The sequence below is a fragment of the Camarhynchus parvulus genome, chromosome 3, assembly GCF_901933205.1.
Source record: "Camarhynchus parvulus chromosome 3, STF_HiC, whole genome shotgun sequence".
Lineage (NCBI taxonomy): Eukaryota > Metazoa > Chordata > Aves > Passeriformes > Thraupidae > Camarhynchus > Camarhynchus parvulus.
The window spans coordinates 66,635,109-66,661,758 of NC_044573.1; the positions used below are offsets into that span (position 1 = coordinate 66,635,109).

The 26,650-nt window shown below is 38.1% G+C and overlaps 1 protein-coding gene across 1 annotated transcript in view; it reads left to right on the forward strand.

The window, feature by feature from the left end:
* Positions 1-24,039, forward strand: part of LAMA4 (laminin subunit alpha 4) — a 98,386-nt gene extending 74,347 nt beyond the window's left edge. The window contains exons 24-38 of the mRNA XM_030944595.1: positions 207-338; positions 1,359-1,501; positions 4,984-5,119; positions 6,227-6,364; positions 7,884-8,017; positions 9,236-9,400; positions 10,151-10,304; positions 10,987-11,177; positions 12,678-12,867; positions 13,700-13,855; positions 14,684-14,843; positions 15,845-15,975; positions 18,682-18,775; positions 19,767-19,886; positions 21,321-24,039. Of these exons, the coding sequence (XP_030800455.1) occupies positions 207-338; positions 1,359-1,501; positions 4,984-5,119; positions 6,227-6,364; positions 7,884-8,017; positions 9,236-9,400; positions 10,151-10,304; positions 10,987-11,177; positions 12,678-12,867; positions 13,700-13,855; positions 14,684-14,843; positions 15,845-15,975; positions 18,682-18,775; positions 19,767-19,886; positions 21,321-21,466 (2,190 nt within the window). The 3' untranslated portion in view covers positions 21,467-24,039. The remainder of the gene's footprint in view (positions 1-206; positions 339-1,358; positions 1,502-4,983; positions 5,120-6,226; positions 6,365-7,883; positions 8,018-9,235; positions 9,401-10,150; positions 10,305-10,986; positions 11,178-12,677; positions 12,868-13,699; positions 13,856-14,683; positions 14,844-15,844; positions 15,976-18,681; positions 18,776-19,766; positions 19,887-21,320) is intronic.
* Positions 24,040-26,650: the final 2,611 nt, after the last annotated feature.

Here is a 26,650-nt window from a genome sequence, read left to right on the forward strand (position 1 = left end):
CAACACTTATAAAACAATTATATGTACACATGCATATACAAACATATATTACAAATATAAAAATATATAAAATGTGTTACACTTCTGCAAATAAAAATTTATTTCCCAGCATTCTTTTTGCAATGTCAATCTTATAACTGTGTTTATAAACTTTTTTTAATTGCTGCCACATAGTCCTTTTCTGACTGCTGTTTTGTTTTACACAGAACATGTTCTTCAGCCTAGAGATGCAGAATGGTTTCTTGTACCTCCGCTATGACTTTGGTTTCAGCAGTGGTCCTGTGCTTCTCGAGGACTCCATGAGGAAGGCTAGGATTAACGATGCTAAGTTTCATGAGGTACAGATGTGGTTACTAGCACAGGTGTTTGACCAACTGTCCCAGAGGGTCCAAGCAGAACTAATTGCTCCAATGGCCATGAAAGGTGCCAAAGGATGAGGGGCAGGCAGTGATACGGTAGAACAAGCGGAAGAGCAGAGTGCATGCAAGTCCCACCACTACCAAGTAGAGGAAAGGGAAGGCTGTCCCTGCCTCCTCACAAATCAGTGCTTGTAGACAGATTGTGTGTATTACTAACCAAGGACAGGACCATTCACATGGGAGAAAGTTTTATTAATTCCATATGAAATTATATCAAGGACAGTCCTCTATATCAAATATAAAGCTTTCCTCAAGTAAAATCAAGTCATTATGTTAAGTCGACCGCCTTAGTTGTTGTGCTTTGCATTACAAGAATTGTGGCATTTCCTATTTCATTTGAATAGAGTTGATTTGTAGCAACCTTTTATATATGCACAGTATTTTAGGGACTTTGGCAGATGTAAAATATCTACTTGCATTTAGTTTCAGGGAATTTGCTGTAAGCCAATATAATTGTGACAGTAGTAAATCCCCTCCACAGTGTGTTGCTTCTCCTGCCTTTTAGTTGATGTCAATTCACAGTCTGATTCGTGACCAAAACTACAGCTATAGAGCTGTTCATGTTTAAGCAAAGAACAATTTAATTTTTTATGCTTTGACAATGAAATAACTCTTTTTAAAAATATGCCTTAACTTTTGGGTAAATCAAGAAAGCATTCTGAAGTTTACAGAGCTTATCTCTTTGCCCCAGTGTAGAATTTGATACATTTTCTTTATTCTTAATTGAAATATCCTGAGGATTCAGCCATCAGAAAAATAGTAACATCAAAACAAACTTCCTACTAGTAATCATTGTCAGCCTCTCCCAATTTACAAACAAATTCTCTGTTAAATGGGAGGAACTTTGAAACAGAAGGTATAAGGATGCAATCAATTTTGCAAGATCACCATAACAGCTTATAAAAGATTACATTTTTGAGCACATGCTTTTCTTTTCAGATTTCTATTATATATCACAACTCCAAGAAGATGATCTTGGTAGTAGACAGAAGACACATAAAAAGTGTGGACAATGAAAGAACAGCAATGCCATTCACAGACATTTACATTGGAGGAGCACCTGCTGAGATCTTGCACTCCAGGTTGGTTTACAAATGGGATCCAATCAGTATTTTCAATTAATCACCACATGTACGTTAAGTTGTATGCCCTGTCCCTAAGGAGTAACAATGAAACAATTTCTTTGGTATCCACCTTATATAAAACAACCCTTCAGACACCCCTTCGAAGTGTGTCTCAGAACTCTTAAGTACTCAAGACTAGGCTTGATCCAGCACAGTTAAATTTTACTGACACTGGCCCTGTTTTAGTAAAGGTAACAGAAACAATTGTGTTCTTCAAACAAAAAGCCATTTTCAAAGAACATGTTAACATATAAAATTGGTATTGCTCCTTGCTCAGCAAAAAGTGACCAAGACCCTCTACCAATCACATTTTCAATCTAAATATGATCTTTTTCCCACTAAGCATTTCAGTTCTGATTTGTCTCAGGTTCTCTTTGGATCTAAGTTGGCTGGCTCTGTGTAGGCGTGGGAAGAAAAGGTCTCATTTTCCTCTTGTACCATTTGACAGAAATGCAGTTTAATCTCAGTAGACTGTGTAACTCTCATTTCCTGCCACAGGAATCTGCTGGACCCCAAGGTCACGCCTTGAGAGCAGACTGGCTACTTGGAGTATTTTCTTCTGATAGGCAGTATTCATTCCCAGGGTCAGAGAGCAAGGCCAGAATTTTCAAAAGGGCTCCAGCTGCAGTTTCAAGTGTCATAACTGCTAACGGGAATACCCTCCATGTTAAAAAAAAAAAAAAAAAAGAAAAAAAGGCAAATGTTGAGCAACAGCTTCTGGGACTTAGTGGTAAATCTCGTGAAATTTTATTCTTTATTTTGTTGTCAGAATTAACTGCTGACTGGAAAAATAACATCTGAGATACAACGTGCTTAATCTTTAAGCTTTTAAGACAGTGACAAACTTCATGTAAAGAAACATTATGCCTTTTAATCTCATGTAATTATTTGAGCATGCAGGCAAAGGGGTGGGCAAGGGAGAAACAGAGTATAACTTAACTGTCCTTTCAAATAGTTCTTTACAAAGGTCTTTCATAAGGGGCTATTAAGATAGCTAGTGGAGTGGCAACAGAAAGTGCTGCAGTGGATTAGAAAGCAGCTGGGGAAGAGAAAATAGGACATAGTAGTAACTTTTCAATTTTCACAGTATAAAAAGTCTACAGCACATGCTCAAAGGATCTCTCTCAGGGCTGGTATTAAATACATTAATGATCTAGAAAGAAAGTTCAGAAGGATGGTGAAAATTACTCTCGTTAATCAAGGCTACAGAACATGGAAAAAGCCCAGAAGGACCTAGAAATCTAGGCAATTGAGCAGCTCAATGGCAGATGATACTCATTCACAAATATAGGACAAAAGATGAACCACATAAATTATGCCTGCAGTTTTCTGAGCAGATTGTGGTTATTCTGAAAAACACCTGGAAGGTACTATCAAAGCAGGAAAAATAGCATCTCAATTAATAGGCAGTATCAGATAAAAAAATACCATAGGCATTGTAAAAAACTATCAATGTTAAAAATATATACAGAAATTATTTAAGCAGAGGTGCAACTTTGTCTCTGATATTATACTCAGCTTTCATTCTCTTTACAAGAGTAGACAGGAAAAAGCATGGGCCAAACATAGTGGCATCATTCTATTTTTATCAGGAGCATAAGTTAGTATCCTACTGATGATGTACTACTATCTACTATGGATATTTATGCTTCCTCTTTGCAGACAGACTCACACTTAAATGACTTTCCAGGGCAGCAGCAGCATGGGGAAACTAGCTCTAGTCTTGTAGTAGTCTAATATTCTAAAGCAGCACTTTTCTCTGTCAATTGCCATTTTTCTCCAAATAAATGCATCTGGAAGTACACCATGTTATTTTGCTCCTACCTCAGTCACTGCATAAAGCAGAAAGCTAAGAGTAGGTAGGAGCACTGGGAACTTAATTCTTAAGTGAGTTAAGAAATTAACTCAGACACCTTTCTTCTATAGCTTGTTTATAGAAAATGTTGTGGCATTTAACAGAAGGGCATATTTGTTATATACAGCCAGCCTCAGGGTCAATCAGAGTAAAGATTATAGTGGTTAATTGATACCCCACAATTTGGTCCAAATCCCAGTAAGGATGACAGAAGCCTTCCTGCTGGTTTTGCCTTCCTGCTGATTTCACTGTGGAGCAAATTAAGCCCCTACAGCACTCCTTCTCTTGCCGTATTTCAGACAAATACATCTGCACTACCTCCCCTGATGATCTGGTTTTGCCAATGCAAAGTTAGTCATTTCCTGACCTTGATTCTTCTGCCTTGTTCCCAATATCTGCCTTACAATGAGTTAACTCACAGACAACAAGTACAGGCAGCAGAGGTCAACAGTATCATGTCACATGAGGTGACGAGAGTCCCACTGCTAAGGTATATCTTGCTTAAAGGACAAAGACTGCTTCCAGGCAGCCAGGGCAGAACTCTGGATTTCACACCCACTCCTTCAATGTATTTGTTCCCTAGTTATCTTCTGGACCAGTATGCAGCAGCTCCCATGTAGTTTCCTTGCCCCTGTCACAGACTCACTGTGATTTTACACAAATTACTTCTTCATACACCTTGAGAATTGTGAGGATAAATTCAATCATAATCACCCTGTGCTGTAATGTTGTGCTGGTATCTTGGTAAGGTGTGGAGTTGAAAAACTGAGAGTAATGAGTAGGTCCAATTGGGGTACACTGCTGTGCTGTCTACCTCAAATCTGACATTAAAATGGTCCTGGAAGCCCATCCACTGCTCTCATTTAAAATTATGTAAACCCACACATCAGCAAGTAGAACTTACTCTTACTTCCCTGACCTCTGTTAGTATTTTTCATAAGAAATAGAGACCCATTTGTTGCCATCATATTTCAAAAGCTCCCATACCTTCTCAGTGATTTCTCATGGGCAACTCCTCACAGCACAGACTCCTTCTTCTTCACAGCCCAGCCAACAAACTCCAACAACTCTCCTCACCCAGTTAACCCACTCTTTTGTAGCACTCTTCTTCTTATTGGACACAGCTGTGGCCTATTAAGGGCAGGCCTGTTCCTAATCTTTGGGGACTAGTACAGCTGCAACTCCTCAGGTGTGAGACTACCTTCTGCATTATCCTTATTTTCTTACATTCTATCCCTCCACACCCATTTGCTTGCAAAGGCAAGAATAGAGCTTGCTAGTAAAAGACAGGAAACCTAAATCAGAACTTCTCTTCAAAGCTAAAAAAAAAGAGAGAAAAATCCATTTATTTTTACTGTAAGTAGTTATAAATACATTATATGTTTTACAATTAGTGCATCTTGACTTTTCAAAACATAGAATGTGGTTCATTAGTTGTTTTACGTAAAGATGCAAGAATTGGGCACTAGTGAGGCAAATGACTGAAGTTCTTCCAGAACTTCTTTAGAATATCTTGGCAACAAAATCCTGTCCAGAAAAGCAAGGGTTATCTAACTACAGTTTGTTCGGCATTGTTGTCCAACAGTGTTAGTTCACATCTGGCAGGAAGTATTGGCTTTAAAGGCTGCATGAAGGGTTTCCAGTTCCAAAAGAAGGATTTCAACTTGTTGGAAGAACCAGGAACCCTGGGAATCAGCTATGGGTGCCCAGAGGACTCACTGGTAAGCATAACAACATTTGTGACATAACAGCAATTTTGACAATGGATATAGCTGGGAGCTTAAGTTTTACTCTAAACAATGGAAAGACACTCTTCCACCAAGCACTCATTGACTGGCAGAGGTGGGGAGTTTGTGTGTGTCTGTTAAGTCTGCTGACATAGTACCCAATTTTCACTCTGAACTATAGCACAAGGTATTCCACTTAAAATTCTTCTCATATGTGAAATTGCAATGTGAAAACTCAATCTGAAATAAATTATGTACTGTATTCTGAATGGAAATATTCCAATGTAATTCATTTTTTTCTTAAAGATACAAAAAGACTCATCCTTACATGCATCCTAATACAGACGTGTGAAATGGAAAAGGCAGCAAAAAATTCACCCTTCAAATGAGTTCTCCCTTTAAGCCAGATCAGCTCTTCCTCTGTGACACACACACAAACTGCACTAGCACTGAGAAAATTGCCATTTAGCTTCTGGTCCTTTCTATCATTCACCATTTGTCCAGTACAATGCAAGGCTGGCAAATCCAGATGGTGTTTGGGGTCCTCATCCTGTGGCCATGTCTATCAAAAGCCATGCTGCAAACCTGTGAAGAGGAAGGATTACTTGTAGAACTCATCACACCAACTCACCCGCTGTCAACATGGAAGCTCTCTGCAATTTGTCCTGCTTTTGACCAAGCCTTGCTTGTGAGACTCAGAGAGTTATAGATCACCCTACCCCAGGAGCCAGCACAGCACACAAAGTAATATGTCACATGTTGGAACTGTGATTCAGTGCCATGCAGCTCAGACAGGGGCATGAGCACCTCTGCCTCTACTTGTCATGCTCTTTAATGTCAGCAGACTGAGGATGGGGCCAAGATCCCAGGAAGTTGGGAATAATTTGACTTAGTCTAAAATTGCTACGCTTTCTCAAGACTTTCCCATGATGGGAGAGAAAGCATATATAAATTAGGGTAAGATATGCAGGAAAAATTGGTTTTTAGAACTGAACTGGCTGCAACTGTTAAAAAAAATAAAAGAAAGAAATAACCTCATTCTTTGTATTATTGGAATGTTTTTTGAGTTGTACTTCCAATTTTGTTTTATTTAATACACAGATGTCCCGCAATGCATATTTCAATGGCGAGAGCTTCATTGCATCAAGCCAAAAAGTGTCCCTCTTTACTGAGTTTGAAGGAGGCTTTAATTTCCGGACCTTGCAGCCCAGTGGGCTGTTGTTTTACTATTCTGAAGGAGTAAGTATCTATTTTTTTACTGTTTGTTTTATTTTACCTTTTAATTTTTTTCCTAGGAGAATAATAGGGGAAATAATATAATTTCTCACTTTATGGTTTCAAGATAAAGCAGTCTGCAATACAGAAGCATTCACTGGTGACCTCATTTTTACAGTTTGCATTTGATCTATAGATGAAAACCAGTAATGCTTCGACATTATTTTGATGCTGAGAAGAGAACCGGATCATATGCCTAGAATTAACATGCATCTACTTGTGCTCGCTGAAGTCCATAGGGCACAAATGCACAGAGCATCTTGCTGTGCTCAGCAGCACTGCAATCCCTATTTGGACCTGCAGGTGCTACCAAAGTACAAATAATGTTAAAGACCTGACATTTGCCATCCAGACAATCACCGAGAAGCAAAGTTTGTTTGAATTAGCGGCACGGCATTTTGAGCATTGCTGAGCTGACAGAAATCAGTCACAAAGCTGCCTATATTCCCAGATGGCACTCAGACCTCCATGTGTGACTGGGAAAAGCTGCACTTGAGAATGGCTCCTTGCAGCTCTGGGAAGCCAGGCTGCTCTAAATACCCCCTCAGAAGTGTGACCCGGGCAGAAATATGGACTTGCACTCACAAAATGTTGTGTGAGACAAAGCGATCCCAAGATGCTGCAGGCTCAGACTGACATCTGCAGCGAGCATGAGCTCAGATGACAGAACATTTGCAACCACCCCCAAATGTCTGTTCTGCTATGCTTGCAGAATATCATCAGCAGTGCAGCAGAGGAGGCTGCGTGGCGCCGATAACCACTTCTAAACTTTCCCGTGTTGCAGCCTGGAGTATTACCTTCAATTGAAATCAGTAACCGTGTCAGTTCCCCACACCTTTTGCATAAATGAGGCCTCGCACGCACCACTTCAGGTTTTTAACTCAACAGCTCTAATCCTATGAGGTGCCGAGTGCCCTACTTAACAAGCAGGAGTTCAGCTATTTAGCACTTGGCAGAATGAGGCAGAACCATTCCTACCAGTGCACAGTGGCAGGGTTTGCTCTAATGGAACTGAGAGTATTCTGCTAGTGGCACAGCGATCCCGAACGCCTGACCCAGATAGCACATCTTATCTCTGAGATAATTTTGAGTGATTGAACGGGTCTGATCAGAGAGAATTAGAAAAAGAAACAAGGTGTCTTGGTCTTATGACAGCAGGAATCTCGCAGTAGCAGCTGCTCAGTACGGTACCAGAAACACAAATGAAATGTAAACATCGTACATTTGTGCTACATGGAAGGAGCTCATGTGACAGGTACAAGAGACATAATCAGCAGCAGAATTCCCAGAATTCAAGCTTTAAAACTGACAATATAAATTCTAATGATGTCATCTCTTGTTTTGCTTCTCACAGTATATCTTTTTGCAAATTAAGCACAAATGTGGAACACGGAAGAAAAGTAAACACAACAGGAAAATTCACAAAACTGTTAATTTCTCTGTGTAATACTTGCTTATGAAGATGCTTTTCTCTGTATTTCAGTCAGATGTATTATCCATCTCTATGGAGAGAGGTGCTGTGGTTTTAAATGCAAGTGGAATAAAAATTCAGTCACCAGAACGAAATTACAATGATGGAAAAACCCATTTCATCATTACTTCTGTCACTCCAGAAAGGTAAAGCTGTACAGCATATTTTATTCTCTACCTTTAGAACATAAATATTTCTTGTAAAGCACATTATCATTTAGCACTCACTTTTAAATACTTGAGTGGGGCTTTTTTTAAGTGACTGATTTTAAAATGTGATTGAAAACTGACCAACTTGGGCCTGAGCTCAAGATGATGGGAATTTTTATTAAAATGCAAATAGTTTTTGTGAAAGATAGTCCTTTTTTATTCTCAGGTAAGAAAACAGTTTAATAACATTTAAGGCTAGCATGAGATTAATTTTTTAGCAGGATTGATTCTTTTAATTTGTTAAAACAATTCCCAGTTTACCCTAAATTGAGGCATCTTCACATAAAGCATTCACCTGGGATGCACACAGTGAAACATGTTAAAAATATTTTTAGCATTGGCAGCCACAAATGTGACTAAATAGAGCAGTAGGGAATAAGTCTGTCTCTGTGCTCATTGAAAGTCTTGAAAGCTTTGGTTTGTTGGTATGTTTTACTATTGTTTTTATGTTTACTTTTTTTTTTAGAAGGTCACATAATTAAAGCAACTTTCTTTAAGAATCTTACCTATGAGATAGAAGCATTCTTTCCTAATGGAAATGAAGGTTTGTAGTTATGACTTCTGGCATCCAAGAATCAGTTTCAAAAGCTGAAGGTGTGAAAAGGTGCCTTGGAATACCCTTGGAGTGTGTCATGTTTCCATGAGTTCACAAAACAAAATCAATGTCTGATGCTTTAGTATACTCAGTTTTTTATAAAGCCACAGAATCATTCCTGACTTCTGCATCAATTAGTGGGTTGCAAAATCAGATTAGGTAAAAAGCATTGTATGAGGTACAACACTGCACTGTGATGAAAGAGAAAGAAAAAGGGACAGGCCATAAACAATTAGCATGTGCTTGGATCTTATTTTACCCAAATGGTGGCTCCATCCCTTCATCAGCAACCCCCTAGTTTGTCTTTCTTCACTGTACAATTTTGGACTTCACAATTCACTGCAGGGTAATATTAAATCCATGGGCCTGTGTACACAGTTTTGCCAATGCACTGCTACTTGCTGCAGAGCTGAAATCAAGGTCCTCTCATGCCTTTGAGCAGTAGCACTGAGTGATGTGTGCACTGAGCGGAGCATTTTGGGCGCATGTGCTGTGCTGTCTGACCACTGGCACCAACGTTTCCAAAGCTAGCCTGCAAAATGGACGCTTTGTCTTTGCAGGTATGAGCTGACTGTTGATGACAAGAAACAGAGCAAGAGGAACCCAGCAAAGGACAGAGCAGGGAAAAGCCCAGACAGCGTCAAGAAGTTTTATTTTGGTGGCTCTCCCCTCAGAACACAGCAAGCCAACTTCACTGGCTGCATAAGCAATGCCTACTTCACTAGGTGAGTAACATCCTCCCAAGCACATTAACAGGCAGTCACTGCCCTGCCTGACAGCTTGAATAGTAGCTCATGAGAAGTGATTTATTGTCACAATAAAAAATTCCTCTCTCATTTTGTGAGGCTAGACAGCATGTGTGAATAAGATTCTTACCTTATTTGCCATGGAATCTGTTGGCACAGATCTGCTAGGTTAAGATATTGTTAAGGTGGGAATAACTTGATGAAATAAGCTTTCAGTACTGCACCTGCTTATGCTGCTGGTGCAATGAATAATTTGCATAGCTGTAATTTACATTTATATTATGTAGCTCACAGGTCTGCCTTTGAAACAAAGTTGTATTAAGACATCTTGCAGAAGCTAGGGAGGTTAGGACTTTGGTCATGTAAAAATGGTCAGAATGTGCTGATCTTAATTTTTTTATGAAATGCTCTTATTATATAGATTTTAAAGTTGAATTTGATGCTGCAGATTGACACTCTCTGTTTATGCCAGCATATATACAAAAGGCAGATGTAGTATAGGCTGTCCTCGTTACCCATACATTGACTGATCAGTCTGTACCTTCATCCATGATCCAAGAATGAACCATTCAAATGTAATTTAAATATCATTAATATCATATTTAAATAGAATTTAAGCCCATTCAAATATAATTTAAACTATAAATGTAAAATTCTGAGATTTTTATGCAGACAATTCTAACACTTGAGAAAAAAAGCTGTTCTTGTCATCTCCTCTTTGGAACACAGGTTGGATCAAGAGGTTGAAGTGGAGGATTTCCAGAAGTACTCTGAGAAAGTTCAGGCATCTTTGTATGGATGCCCTGTTGAATCTCCTCCAGTTGCTCTTCTCCATAAGAAAGGAAAAAACTCATCAAAAGCCAAAGGAAACCGTAATAAAAAGGTCTGCTATAAACTGCTCCAGTACCACTCTAAAGTTTTCCAAAATTCTCCAAATTATGGATCTAAAATGCATAAAGGCAATGCATAAAGGATCCTGTTCCTTTACATATTCCATCACTGGAAATGATTGTCCTGACACGATCTATCTACACTTGCATCATTCCCTTTTGCTAGAATTTTAAAATAAAATACCTGATTTCTTCAAAACAGTACTTCAGAAACAAGCCTTTTTGATTTCTTCTGTATTCTAAAGGCAAAAACTTGCTTCTGTTCTCATCTGCTTCTGTATGGCTCTCTACTGGGTACAATTAGCACATATTAATATAAATGGGGAAAAACCTCCCTCCAGCATGCAGAATTTTTAGTCTATGCATATCCTCTCATGCCTATAATATAGCTGATATCACCAAAAGCAGAGAGAAATATTTAATTAGGAAAACTGCAAAAAAAATTAATTGTAATTATGTAAGCTACACAAGTATTTTGTTCTGTCTTGTTTCTGCCTTGTTCTGTCCTAAATCAGCATTTACAGTAGACCTGTTCAAGGAAAATTTGACTTGGAAACAACCCTGGTATTTATGTAGGGAAACAATATATTACTAGTTTATATATAAATTATATTGTTATTTTATTATGTCCAATCTTAGCTAAAAATTCTGGTTAATAGTTCTTTTTCTGTGAAGGTCGGAAGAGATAAAGACAAGATTGCACAGCCTTCATCTGGCCTCAAAAAGCTGTATCAAGTGAATTTGCAAAGAGAGCCTCAGTGCCACTTGCCCATGAACCCCAAGGCAACTGAACATGCCCATCAATTTGGAGGAACAGCAAACAGCCGGCAAGAATTTGATCACATACCAAAGGATTTCAGTCAAAGGTAAAGTGACTTTAGAAATTAAAATGAAATATGCTTGGCAGGAGAAAGATGTATTTCATTTTTTTTTTACAGGACACATTTCTACTGTTACCCTGGCTTTTTTCCATTATATCTTAGGCTAAATATTGTGTCAAGCCTGTTGTTAGGTTATATTAAAAGGTGTTTCAGTTGAGTAAGAGATAAACATAGATGGTGCTTCCACTTACATCCTTCTTATGGAAGCTTCATCTGCATTGCATATATAACAAAATGTGTCTCCTTGTGTGAAGCTTTTGAGGATGTTAGTTCTATACAAGCAATGCACAATACTCAGTCTCTTTACACAAGAAGTAAAGGCATTAAAGCAGAAAGGAAGCAGTATCATGCTGAGTGGACCCTGTCAGTGGTTTAATCTTCATAGTGCAGTAAGACACAAAGCTATGAAAACCTGGTCCAATTCAAGCCATAATGGAAATCTAAGTAATAATGAGTCCAGATACTGTTCAAATTTAATATTCATGTTCCCACAAAATATCTCATGCAATATTCAAAATCCAATAAGGATTTTGGTTTAATACTTTCCATTATAGACTATAAATTCAACAATACAGCACTTCCTGGAAGCATACCAGACCACTTACTCAGAAAAAAGTGTTCTTTCCTGATTTAAATTAGAAAGTCATTATGTTCATTTTAATTCAATGCATTTAACTTAGGGCAGTTATGATGGCACCCATATGAAGGCAAACCCAAACTCTAATATCTTCATCCCACCTTCATTCCTAAAACATATCTTTATTTGCCAAATTTTATTAAAGCTTCATTTTTGTAATGTTCATTTTTAAAAAGTAATGAGTTGTGTCATTTTAAAACAATATTGGCAAGGGACTGAGTGTCTGTGGAATGTACACACACAGGCCATTAGAAATGTATAGATGCTTGACACAATATGAAGAATGGAAACAAGGTTAGACCTGACATCAGAAAAAGAAGGAATCAGTTCTGGCACTGTCTTACACCAATACAGCTTTGCCATGCTTTAGACCATAAGTAATAATAGCAATCACTCAAGAAATTTTCACTGTGACAGTGTCAAACCAGCAATGGTATGACTTCCTATGCTGTCTTGGACTTCACAAGGAACTACGGAGAAAGGGAAGCTTCCATCAAGTCTGGAATAACATTAAACATCAGGCTTCTGTGCCATCACACTTAAAAATTCCACAAGCCCTGCTGTTTAACATAAAAGGAAATATACTGTCAGATTTTGGAGGTCTGCATTGAACTTATTCACTCTAGAGATTTTAATTTTTGAAACCAAGTTCCTCGCCAGGCAGCTTTTTCTCCAGCTTTGACTTCTGCTCAAAAAACCAGCATAGAATGTTTCTCAGAAACACCACTTCCATAAAGCAGATGAATATCTTTTTGGATGAAAGGAAAATCTCAATCTTCCTCTGCCTGATATTTGATTTAAATCAAAAGTATCTGCTTTAACGTTAATGTTGTGTTTTTATGCACCAGAGCTCAGTTCTCTATCAGTCTGAAAACTCACTCATCTCACGGAATGATTTGCTACATTTCGGATCAAAAAGAGACCAACTTCATGGCCCTTTTCGTTGCTCACGGCCGACTAATTTTTATGTTTAATGCCGGTCACCAGAAGATAAGGATTAAGAGCCAAGAGAAATACAATGATGGTCTGTGGCACAACGTAAGTAGAAGAAAGCAATCATGATGGCACATGCTGTCAAGTTTGCAGTAAAGACACTGCTCATGTGACAGCTCAGGGAGTTTTCATTCATGTATTCATAAACACATCTATATGTTGAGAAACTTCCATCAATATTTTTAGATCTTCCATGCAGCATTTTATTAAGTCATTAACTAGGGACAAGAAAGTGAGTCAGTTATAAAAATTCAGCAATTCCCAACACTAACAGCTGAACAGAAATGAAGGAAACAAGCAGAGCAGTAAGGCAATTAAGAGTTAAATGAGTTATTAAAGGAAAGACTAGAATAATTTTGTTCAGCAAATGTCTTTGAAGTGCCTAAGAAAGGAGCACAGCTGTCTTAGGCTGCCTCAGTAGTCTATGAAAATAAAAAGACAATTTTAGGAGTCAAGGTGAATTTCCCTCTGTAGCTATCTCTCTCTCCTCATTAACTACAGAGGAAGTCTACAGCTACTAAACTACTGACTTGGGCATTTAAGTGTTTAAAGCAGGCTGGATGAATCCATACCATAAAACTAATGATGACTGTGAAAATGCTAACAGTGATAGGTAGATCTCAGTAGACCTTATGACACCTTAATTAGCTCTGCCTTGTACACCAAAATGTAAGAAAGGCAACAGTTTTTCTATCTAGCTTTCATATGTATGTGAAAAATGAGGGTTGTCCAACAAAGAATACTGGCAGTTAGCAAAACAGGCTTGTAGAATATTGCTCATGCACTTTTCTTCTCAAATATCTCATTTCCTTCCACTGTGTAGCAATGATCCATTAACAGATGGAAGTAATTTCCCACATTTTTCTTCCCTTCCTAGGTGATATTTATTAGAGGCAAAAATATTGGTCGCTTGATAATCGATGGTCTCCGAGTACTAGAAGAATCTTTTGATGGGAATGCAAATAGTTGGCAAGTCACTGAACCACTCTATATTGGAGGTGTAGCTCCCGGAAAAGCTGTAAAAAACATCCAGGTAAAGCAGACTTCTATGTACAGACCCCATACCTCTGTGTAAAGTTAAAACAAAAGCTGACTGTAGGGATCAGATCAGACAAAATCTGATTAAGACCTTGACTCTCATCCTGCTAAGAAGCAGACAGCTCAGCTCATGTAAAGTGCATTCCACAGGGCTGGGCTGGTGGTAGCCTGGTAAAGCTTCCACAGCCTTGCAGCAGCTGGGAAACCAATTGTCCATAAGGAACAGAAAAATCCTAGTGACATCCAAAATTAAATGAGACAAATAATGTTAGGCAAGATCAATTTCACCCTGATGTCTGAGATACAGAATGAGTTTTGGAGACATTTTGATGTTCTCACAGTACCTCTGTTTTAAGACAATACCTAGAGGTCAGGATTCTGTTCTACAGCTCGGTACTGAAGTATACGGAAAGGAGTGTTAAACCAAAAATGAACATAATATTCTCTTTCAAGGTAATCTTTAGTGTTATGTGCCTAACAAGATTGATAAACTACTCTGAAAAGGTAGACCCCCGTCTTGCCTTGAGGCTATGAGGTATATGTATAGCACTGCTTTGCCCGACTTATGTTTTGTTTCTCACAGTTCAGTAAGGACTGAGAAACAACACAAGCTGGAATTACCTTGAAGTCATCAAAAAGACATGAGAGGCTATGAGAACCATTTTTCCTGCTTACCTTCTCTGGAAATTGTTTTTTAGTTCCAAACTGATGCCCCAGACAATCACAGCCTTACAGCTTATAAACAAGTAGAAATAAGGGCAAAAGTATCTATTTATTTCCACAAGCAGTTTATTTACTAATCAAGGCTTTTTTTACCCCTCAGATTAACTCTGTCTACAGCTTTAGTGGTTGTCTCAGCAACTTACAGCTCAATGGAAGATCACTTACTTCAGCTTCACAGACATTTAGTGTAACACCTTGCTTTGAAGGTCCATCAGAAGCAGGAACATACTTTTCATCTGAAGGAGGATATGTCGTCCTTGGTAATATACTCCTAGCCAAATGTATCCCAAAATAGGACTGTGGTATTCAGTGTGCTTCAGAATGGCATTTTTCACTAAAGTCTGTGGTAATTTCCAAGGTTGTGAGCTGTAAGGATTATCAGAAACAGATCACTATTGTGCTAAGCAGATGATATTGACAGGTCACAATGTCACTGTGAAACTTTAATGCTGATAAATAAACACATCTGTATGTATGTATGTGTTTCAAATAATAAGAATAATTTAATAAGGGAATAATTTTAATGAGGGAACAGACCATAATATGTTAAAAATTAGCATAGAAGTCACCATGGCCAAGACCAAGTACACCATCAAAAGGTCATCCCTTATTTTTTTAATTAATAAAACAACATGTAATTAAAAAATCCTGCAGAAAGGCTTTCAGCATGTCTTGATACAGAACAGCGGGACAGAACATATCTTTTCTGTCATTTCGGCCTGCTGTGTTCCAGGAAGAGTTTTAGAAGGGTGTTTCAGTCACATAGGCTCTGATCTGAACAAGAAAGGAAACTGCAAAACCCTACTCACTGGCTGCACCAAGAAGAATCAGACTAGTGTTTCTAATTTGCCCTCTGGCCTGTCACCAGTTTGAAAAAGGGAGTTTCTCATACTGAATCATCAAAGCTCAAGTGAACTCCCACTCACTCAATAATGGCTGCTGAGTGTCTAGGAAATTGCACAATAAGAAACTGCCAAAAAATACAAATCATTTACTTTCTATTGTCCATTTTATTGCTAAGAAACATTTTTAAACAAAATACATTTTCTAAATAATGAGAAAAGTAAATAAACCTTTATTAGTACTCCAATCAAAACAAAAGTTGAAATGGGTCATTGACAGCACATCATGTTATCCCATATTTCAATAGTTTGAAGAACAAATAAAATCCATGCTCTGATGTTCTACTTTGACTTTGAATAAATGTCCAATTTCATCACTAACTCAGTACAAAAAGAATGTTATTCCTTTTACTTCACAGATGAATCCTTCAGTTTAGGCCTGAAATTTGAAGTTGTTTTTGAAATACGTCCCCGAAGCAGCTCAGGAATCCTACTGCATGGTCACAGTGTGAATGGAGAGTACCTGAATATGCACATGAGAAATGGACAGGTATAAACAAGGTCACATCTCCTCCACTGCCTTGACTGGTTTCTCTTCCATTTCCTTGGGCTTCGCTACATGCAGATTTTGTCTTACAAATTTGCCACTAACTTCTTATTTCTCCCCTAAATATATTAACAGCTTAGATTAGTCAAACCAAATATTTATTTTAAATTACTAAAATCAACACCTGAGACAAGTTCAGATCACTTTACTAATACGAGCCATAAATATTGTGTTGTAACCTGAAAAGAAGCAAAAGCACTGACTCTTTGGCACTGCTCTTTCACCCACACATTAAAATGTATCACAGTTACATGTAACCATCAATAATTTTTTATTTCTTATTTCTTAAAAGATAAGTATGAGTTATACTCATTCTCTTCTTTCTTTATCAGATATATGTGTGATAGAAAGAGTGAGGGAAAGGAAAAGTTCTGATTGTCTGTTAGCCTGGTTTCTACAGGCTCTGGATTTCAAATGAAGGAGAGAGGTTTGAAATTAACTCACCAGACAGTTGTTGCTATTGCTATTTTTTATTGTGTTCATTCATAGAATCTGGATGTCTTCGTGCTATGCACTGCACATCTACAGTAATAAATTTCAGTCTTAAGTGAACAACACAAGCAAAGATTTAGAGCATAGGAAATCTTGGCAGTTTTTTGGTCTTTCCTGGACAGGAGAAACTCAGGGCACAGTCAAGAGACTAAGCAGTGTGGATATTCTTCAGTCACTGCTATGCACCTGTCAATCAAAGTGGAAGGGTATTTTAGCGGGGCTGGCTATACCTCAGTTAGAAATGCAACATCTGAGGAAACACTCTTACCTCTTCTCCAAGAGCAGGCACCTACAGCAGTGTGACTGAGTAAACAGTTTAACAAGATGATTCATCCTATCCTAAAGCAGGTGTCTAATTAGGTGACTAGATGAATTGTTATTTGGAGAATTTATTTTTCTATGTTGGCTATAGAGAGAACAGGTGCTTCAGTTAGGCACCTAACTTTTGACAGCTGATTAGGTAAGATGAAGCCCATTCTTACCCCTCTATCTAGGGAACTAACAGAGAAATTCTTAAGTACATTGTGCTGATGTGTATCATGCCACACCGGAAAGCTGAGTCTATATAGAACCAGTCCAGTATAACACTTCTTATGTTGAGTTCTTACCAAAGTTCTGCATGTCCAGTAGTTTGTCTGGTTTTCCCAGCTGTACCAACTGGTGTAACAAAAGGTGCTGCTTCACACCTCCCTTCCTGTATAATGCATATGCAATTCATTAAAAAAATTCACCCTGGAAAAGTAGCTTTTCCCTGCTTGTCACTGCAGCAGTTCAGTACCTTCTTAGTATGGGTCTGTGTGTCTTTAGCATTAACTATCTGCTCTCTTTGAATGCATTACAAAAGACCTGTTTTGCAAAAACCATTTTGCTGTACAAATAAGATCAGCAACTATAATTCATTTTTAAAATGTACACATCTCTATCAGTACAGCTTGTCTGGGTGATTTATTAAGGAGTCACTTTCTCCTGTGATTCTTTATTTGCTTCAATCTATACATTTTGTCTAAGGGTGGATAAAATAGAACATGAGGATCATTTTAATTGTGTATGTTGGTGCCCTTCTGGAAAAAAACATTAATATGGTTTGGTTACAACTGTATCAAAACCCTCTAGAATCAAATATAAGTTGCTTCCTTGTGAGAGACTATTTACAAGGGCATGTAGTGACAGGACAAGGAGGAATGGCTTCAAACTGACAGTAAATTTAGATTAGATATTAGGAGGAAATTCTTTGCTGTGAGGGGGGTGAGGTGGAACAGGTTGCCCAGCAAACCTGTGGATGCCCCATCCCATTAAATGTTGAAGCCCAGGTTGGGTGTGACTGAGCCACCCGATCTTATGAAAGGTGTTCCTGTCCATGGCAGGGGGGTTGGAACAAGATGATTTTTAAGGCCCCTTCCAATTCAAACCATTCTATGATTCTGTGGTTTTCAGTCAGCATAGAGTCAGCATAATCAGGAACAACTTCAACATTTGAAAAGCCTGAGTGGTTGGGCTCAGAGTTTGGAGTTCTCTGGCAATCACCACCAGGAATCTCACGTTCCACAACAGGGACACAACACTGTTTTGCTGCTGCTGCACCATTCCCATGAAAAAAGATATTAATCCATTAACTAAAACAGAGGCGCAAAATTCAGAATTCTGTTCACCTTCTAGCTCTGCCAGAGACTTACTGGTAAGCTTGAACTAGTAACTTAAAAGTAATTCTTAATTTTGCTATCCATTCCTTTCTCATATTTTTTCTGCTTGTTTATACTTGAGGTTTCAGGACTGTTTTCCTTATTAAGTGGCTAGCAAGATGCCAAAAACATCATCTGATGCCTCTAAACACTAATTTATCACACAGGAAATTATGGAGTAGAGGTACTAGTAAATGAGTGAAATTAGCTCTTATTTTTAAGTCTTTACTTGACCTCTTCCTTGAGATAATGAGGAGTGTCTCAGAAGTATTGAATCTGAACAGTTAAGAAGAAAAAAAAAAAAAAACCTAAATTTGGATTTAAAAGGTACTTTATTTTGACGAATTTAATGAAGCCATGTTTTCCTTTCTCTTGGATACTTGACATGTTTTGTGTGGGGAATACAACATTATTACAACAGAAGGTAAAAAGAGAAAAGGAGGGGGTTTACAGTGATGATTACATTCTTTTCCCTCAGGTTACTGTGAAACTGAATAACGGAATCAGGGATTTTTCAACTTCAGTGACACTGAAACAGAGTCTCTGCGACGGCAGGTGGCATCGAATTGCAGGTCAGTAAAAGGTGATTTTCCCCTAATTAAGGTAACAAAGTCCCTCTCCTGCTCCCCAGATATCCATCTCCATGGGCTAGAGCACTGGCAATGCAGAAGTATTTTCAGCTCTTTTTCACCTGCCAAGACCCAAGTTTGTGTGAAAGACACAGTCTTATTCATCCCTCAGCTTCCTGTAGAACTGTAGGGCTTCCTGGGAAGACAAGCGCAGGTTCCTACAAAGATAGGGAAAACCAAGATAGAAGCTCCCTGTTCAAAGAACAGAAAGCAGCCTATCTGAAATTCTGGCTACCTTTCCTAATTCATATACCAGATTATAGTCTTCCTTTCCCAATTAGAGGTTAAAATTAATTGATAAAATGCAATAGGTACCAGTATATGCTGCCCTTAAAAGGCAAATAACAAGACAGATGTGGGGAACTTTTTACTCACAATAGAGAGATGTCTACAGCTGGAATTTTGGCTTTGTGCCAGACAATCATCCTTCTTTCCTGGTTTTGAAAGTCAAAAAGCATTTCCTGGGTACTTTGAACCACCTCATCTTCCTGTCTAGATGTGGCCTTCAAATGTCTTCCACTGTCACTGCAGAAGTGATCTGAGCCTACATCCTTTCCACAAGCATTCTGTTTCCCTTCTGAAGGAAATCCAGGCACACAAGCAAGGGAGAAGCCTCACTGCATTCTAATATACCCTAAATGGAAGTGATTGGGCAACAATTTTTTAAGCCACAAGCCATTGTATGCTCATAACCTGGAGCCTAAACACTGCCACCGCTGGGGATCAAGAGCCCCACCCAAAAGCACCCTTGCTCCCACTGTATCTACCATCGGTCCTGCTCTGTGCCAGAATCCACTCACAAACTGTCACTGATGCCTCACACCCAATCTAGCAACCACTAAATCAACTACTCACACCAAACAGATAACTCCTGTCTGTCCTAAAAGACTCATGTCACACACTTCTTGCTGATCCCTGTTCCTTCTCCTTTCAGTTATTAGAGACGCAAACGTGGTGCAGCTGGACGTAGACTCTGAAGTCAACCATGTGGTAGGGCCACTAAATCCAAAGGCAATGGACCACAGGGAGCCAGTGTTTATTGGAGGTGTACCAGGTATGTTTTTGGTATCTTTTTGGCACATTGTTCTGAGATTTCAGCCCTGTTTCCAGAGAAAGCATAAAGACTAAGTTTTCATCTCAAAAAAGAACAAAATATGTGAACAACCTGGTAAAATTCAAAGGCTCACGAGCTGATCATAAATGTTCTGCCTCAAGTTCTCAAAGAAAAAGATGTGCTGGTTCATTGAAATTAAAACATTCACAGCTGCTGGAGGGCAAGGTATAGATTCATTAGAGAAGTCAGCCAACAACAAACAAAATTTCTTTTTTTTTTCTGTTTTCCCTTCCCTTGTGGGCTAACTCTTTTTTTAAGAAGTGATTTATTTATTTACGGGGTTGGAAACTCTCTGTCGCTGTAACTGGAGTCCCAAGGTTTAGTTGCTGGTAGGTTTCTTTCCTCTTCTTCAAGCAATGGCACCCTTGAACACAAGATAAAACGTGGAGATTCTTTTTCTTACTAAGGGTTTCTGTTAGACAGATTTCTGCTCCTGTGTATTTGTGACTCACAGGCCATCTGTGTAGCATGGGCCAAGATTACTACATTTCCTTCTCTTATTCAACAGACAGAGCTACTCTGTTGGGGTTCATATACAAACTGTAATCAACACTACGTGATCCAATTTTTAAGTCAAGTCCCATACATTTCTCAGTGAAAACATGCAGCATTACTTCTCTGAGCCTTGCATGTCAATCATTTACAGTTCTAACTACAAAATTCATTATAATGCTTATCTTGGATTACTGGCTTGAGTGCGTGGTGTTCACATCCATCCCACGCTACCAGGAGATAAAATGAGCCTAAAGGGAATAATAAAATCTATGCACAGATGCCTGCTCACTCTTTAAATCCAAAATGGAATTTTATTAGGACAGAACTTTTCCCAGAGAGGTAATATAAAGGGGTAATTGCAAATGCTGTTCTGCTTCATAATAGAGCCTTCTATTTCTACATTAATTATAGAATACTAAAGCAATGCACTGGCTCTATAATGCTATTATCAGGCTGGCACAGGAAACTCTTACACAGAACTTCACAACAACAAATAAGATACAATACTAAATAATGCCATCCAGATACAGCCAACTGAAGGCAAACTAACAAATCAGACACAGATTACAATACATGTGATATTAAATTACAAAAACAGACACTGGAACTCATCTACTCTGTTACTTAAAAGAAAATGTAGCTGTCAAAAAATGCAAAATTGTGTCTCTGTTGATAATAAAGTATCAAGAGTTTCAGGTAACTGTAGATAACTAACCATACTTTAATGGCCTCTAGGACACTGGCAGTAGGCCAAACATTTTAAAAGAAGATTCAGAAGAGCTGCACTCAGTAGCAAAGTTCTGCTACCAAACTGATTATTTTGCCCATCACAAGCTCTAAACTTTTATTTATTAAATTTTTTTGATCTTCTTTTTCCAGAGTCTCTGCTAACATCAAGCCTGACTACACGCAATTCCTTCATTGGCTGCATTCGTAACTTCATGATTGATGAAAAGCCAGTGAGCTTTAGTAAAGCAGCTTTGGTTAGTGGTGCTGTAAGCATTAATACCTGTCCAGCAGCCTGACAGTGCACTGCATCAATTCTGAAAAGGTCCTTAGACCACAGAAAGAAAAACAGAACAAAAGAAACCATGTCCAGCAAGACAAGAAGAATGAAAATATCACAACCACATCTACAGAATGCAGGAAGGGGGGTCACTTCTAATATTTACACGCAAACAAAAATCACTGAAGAATGAAAACTGTTGCTTCTGCACTTCTCTTAACATACCACAAGAGTGAGCTTTACCATTTCTTATAGTATATGTGTGGCCAGTCTGTTAACATGAAAATATGAGATTATAAAATAAATTAAAATTATATTAAATATGTTATTTTCAAAATAGATCCTCTACATAATCTCATCCCATATCTTAGTCACCCTTTCTTCAACAGAAAAAGATCTGTTAATGCACATTAAAGAATAAAACTAGATTATAGATTCACACTGCAAATACTGTAAAAAGATCTTACTGTATATTTTTAATTTTCTATTCAACTCATTTATATATTCCTCAAATAAAATGAGGGGAAGAGAGTATACTAACTATGTAAGCTTACAAACAATGAAAAATTAAAATTTTTATTCCACTTCTAGACTTCATGGATATGTTCTAGCACAATATGAAGAGAGGATGTATATCTTTTAAGACAGATGCTTTATATATAGACTCATTTACCTAAACTAGGTAATTTTAGAGTAATACTTGCCTTAGAGACAATTTTAAATTTCAAATTTTTTCTCTGAATTTTTAAATGCACTTACATACAACACAGCACTAAATTCACAATCTCATTGTGATCTCATTTGCACTAATTTTACACAAGTAAAAATGAAGCGTAGAAAGCAGAATCACAGTCACAGTTTCAGGTGACTCCCTTATCATACAAAAACATCACTTCCCTGTGAGACTCCTGCAGGACTTCAGTTTACAGCAGAAATCCTCAAACAAGGAACAGGTTCCTTCAGAAGATATGCTGCTGCAGAGGAACCAAGAGTGAAACAGGAAGATGTAAACAGAAGGCAAAGAGCTGCAAATCTGAACTATGTTATAACCATAGAGAGTAGATGGAAGTTAATGGTAGGGTTCAACTCACAGTAGGCTTACACACCAAATAGACACAAGTCACTTGCAAAACTTAGTCCCTTCAATCATCACCTACAAGGAATCAAAGCCATTTAGCTTTCTTTTCTTTGAAGTATAAAGTAATGTAATAAAGAATAAAGTAATGAAAGTTTCATGGTTGCTGAGCAAATTATTTTTGGAACCAACTCAAAACATGACCAGCTGCAAAGCAGGAAACTATGAATTGCAAAAATAAAGGACAACACCCTAGAGACTGAAAATTAATAAGAATTCATCTGGAAAACACACAAATGAAAGTTGGAATCCAAAGATCTTGAAAGCATGGACAGATGGAAGAATGACCAAAATAAGATACATATATAAGCACTAATCACCAGCTTCCCTACTATTCTCAGTAGGGTGAAAAAAGGGTTTTGACACACTGCAGCAGACTTGGCCTACTCTGGATAAAGAACTGCAACCTCTGGATACACAGACACAGGAACTCTTCAGCAGCTGGGACCCCATCACAGACTCTCCACTTGCCTCTGGAGTCCAGTGTTGGGTGGTAAGGGAACAACATAGTGCCGCTACTGGAGCCTCTCCTTTCACCAGCCTTGTCAGCTCTGCTCATACATTCAACCCCATTCCTCTTCTGCTTGTCTTCTCCTGAACACATCTCCTTTTCCCTTCCCTGCAGCTCTCAGGCAATATGCTCCAAGGACTGATTCCCTTTCCAACTATAAGCTTACAGACACCCCCTTCACAGGGGAGTGATCTATAGACCCTTCTTTTCCTCACTCCAAAGCCCACTGTTCATACTTGAGAAGCAAGCAGTAAAAGTATCCCTCTGCAGTCTCTTAGGTTCAGGCATGGATCCCTAAATCCATTTGCCTTCAAATGCCATCTTTGTCTCAGGCATCAAAACCAGTATGCTTGCTCAGCTTTTTTCCTGCTCCCAGCTACTACTCAGAAATGGAACAGAAAATTTAGGGCTTTTGCTTCAGCAATATTTTATTATTGGTGTTGAGGGCGAATATCCTCTGATCAGTGAGCTGGGTTCCCAGTGGTTACAGAGGCCTTGCATGGGTGGTGTCAGAGTGGTACAGTTGGGAGCAGGGGTAAAAAAGGAAGTCTCTCTCCTCCCAGTGCCAGTGAGTTGTTAGATAGGCTCAAAAAAGCTCATGACACCACAACCTGAGCTAAGCTTCCTCAGGCCCTGGTCTCCAGGACCCTGTTGCTGGAGAGAAAAGAACAGCAGATTCCCTGCTTAGATAGGTTGGTTACAAGGATTACTGAAATTCCCTTTGAGTTGGCTGCAGCTGCTCAGCAGAGATGGCCAGGAATAGCAAATGCTTGTGGCCCCTAAGAGCATCAGAGTTTAGTGAATGCTGGTATTAAGTGGAGCATTGTATGTTAACTGGTACACATATACTCAGAATGTTTTTCTGTCTCACACCTACTTCAAACCAAAGCATATTTTCTCATATCCACATCCAAGCTCTGTGAATAAACAATATTTCTCTTAGCCACATTTGCTGCAATGTGATTTGGTTTTGTTCTGTGGATTTATGTTTAAGAATGAGTTTTCTGATTTAACCAGTCCTTTGCATACTTTATATATGGAAAACTAAAAATACACTAAAACAGTATGTGAATAAAAAACAGTTAAAATTCATAAACTGCTACTATTCAATTTACTTCTCTTTACTATATCACCAGCTAATCAAACACAGCACTGTTTTGGAGGGTGTCTTCATCAATTTTCCCTTCTAGGCTTCAGAGGTGTGGGTTTTCCCTCTGCAAAACAGGGTTTCCAAAGAAAAACACTATAAACCAGAGGATACTTGCAGACTCAGGAGAGAGCAAAAAATAATGTAAATTTCCCTGCCCCCAGCATCCACATAGACCTTTAACATTACCATTTCATAAGTGCCAAAGAAAGCCAGTGTGTGATGCATTATATTGCACATACCTCTGCACACATTTTAAGGCTGCTGGTGTTTAAGAGAAGCCAACTGCCTAAGCAGAAATCTTCCCAGAATTCAATTTGTCTCCTGTATCTATCTTAAAAATTATATCTTCAAAGTACAAAACCCTTCATCTACAAAGATTTGGGAAAAACCTTCAAGTTCTGAGCTACGTTGTCAGATTGTCCATTTCCATTTTTAACATAACTATCTAAATTCAGCAGAAAGCCTACAAGAAATGAGCACTGACTCTAAGTAGATTATAACTTTTCTCTGACACCTTCAAGGTTTTAATAAGTGTTGTTGTAGCCATTATCTAAATCTGGGCTGCAACTACACTGTATCTCAAAATATTCTGAAATTGGACATTTGCATGACTATGTAATAAAGAAACCAATTTCAAGATCAAATGCTCAGGAAACTGCTCCAAAATAGAGGATTTAAATGAGATCTCAGCCCCCTCTATCTCTTACACCTCAAGATTTGTAGAGAATACCCTTCTCCTCAAGAACCCAGGGTATGGACAACAACCTGAACAGAAAAATGAAAGATGAAGTGTTACAAGCCTGACAGTAATTTCCCAAAACACAACAATTCTAAATTAAAAAAGACGAACAAACAAAAAATAGACCCAAAAAATCAAAATTACAAACAACAAACCTTCATATGTGAACAAAGTCACAATGTAAGTCAAAGGATAACATTAGTTCAAATTCCAGTGTATTCTCCCTACAGCAGCATGTGGCCTAAATAGTCAAATGACTTATTAAAAAGATGCTGAAAGCATAGCACACATATTTAACTTGTGATGCACTTTTGGCTCTTGTTACAGTGTGGGATTTAAGGGTTATTCACAGATTCACTGTGGTCCATGGAGATTCATTTCCACTTAAAAACATGGTAAGTTATTTATACAATTATTCAATTTGTGTTCCAAAGCTGTGGAACACCATTCCTGTATAACACATCAGCAAAATGTTACTGAGAAATTAAGAGTAAGAAACACATATTACCATAAGTCCATTGTCAATTCACAATTCTTGGTGTTTCCAAGCTCAAAGAGAATAATCACTTTATATTTGCCTTCACAGACCACTTAAAGAACACTGGAAGCCAAAGCTCACAGTGTCTTGTTGCAACATCATGTTCAATAGAGTGAATCTGGCTAAGCTGAATCTTCATGGGACATAGAACACAAAAACTACAACTAACTTAAAAAAAAAAGTAGAAAGTGGAGCTAATTACACAAGAAGAAAGAAAGTAAGAAACAGTAATATTAAGAGATTCTGTAGAATTTAAATTAAGCATTAGAATGCTTATAAGCAATGTTGTACTGCTTTTAACCTTAATTAAGGCTGAGAAGACATGTGAAGAGAAGACTTTAGGGATATGACAGTAGACAAGAAGTATAGAAGCAGTTTGACATCTAATAACATGAACAGAGCACAGCCTACGAGTTCAGACCACTTCAAAAAAACACAGGGAACAAAATTAAGTTATGGGTTACATCTAATCTGTCCAGAGAGAAAGGACTACCTATTTTCCTGTTTAATATTCATGTAGTTTTACACTGGTGATTAGTTTATAGAAAAGACATGTTTGAAGCAGTAGCACTCTATTCATGCTAAACATGCCTATAACACTAAAGCCATCGGTCCTTTTCACACATTTCATACGTGACACTTGAGTAAGCTTGGGCCACTCAGTACTTATTCTTAAGAACAACATGATTTCAATTAAGTTTCACAAATTTACTCTGTGTATCTATTTATTGTATATAATGCATATTGTACAATATTTTATTTGCTGCAATATATACATAATCTTTCCAGGAAAGTTTGTTTGTTTGCTTTTTTTAATAGTCATTTACTACAAATTTATTTTTCTGTAGACCTACAATTAATCTCTACCAGGTCATGTCTAGGAGCAAAAAAAGGATTAAAAATTTTATTTAACAGATTTTTTTGCACACCAGCATTACAAATAATCTATTTGGAAAAGGAGTATTTTGTTGGAAGGTTTTAGCCATAAAACTTAATGGACTGGGTTGCATGGAATTGCTTTTGTCCTCCCACAGGAAGCAGAAATGCCATCTGTGTCACAAGACAGCTTTCTGCAAGCTTTGCATGTGCCACATTCTTTACTGTTTTAGTCCTGGACTTGGCAGTGCTGG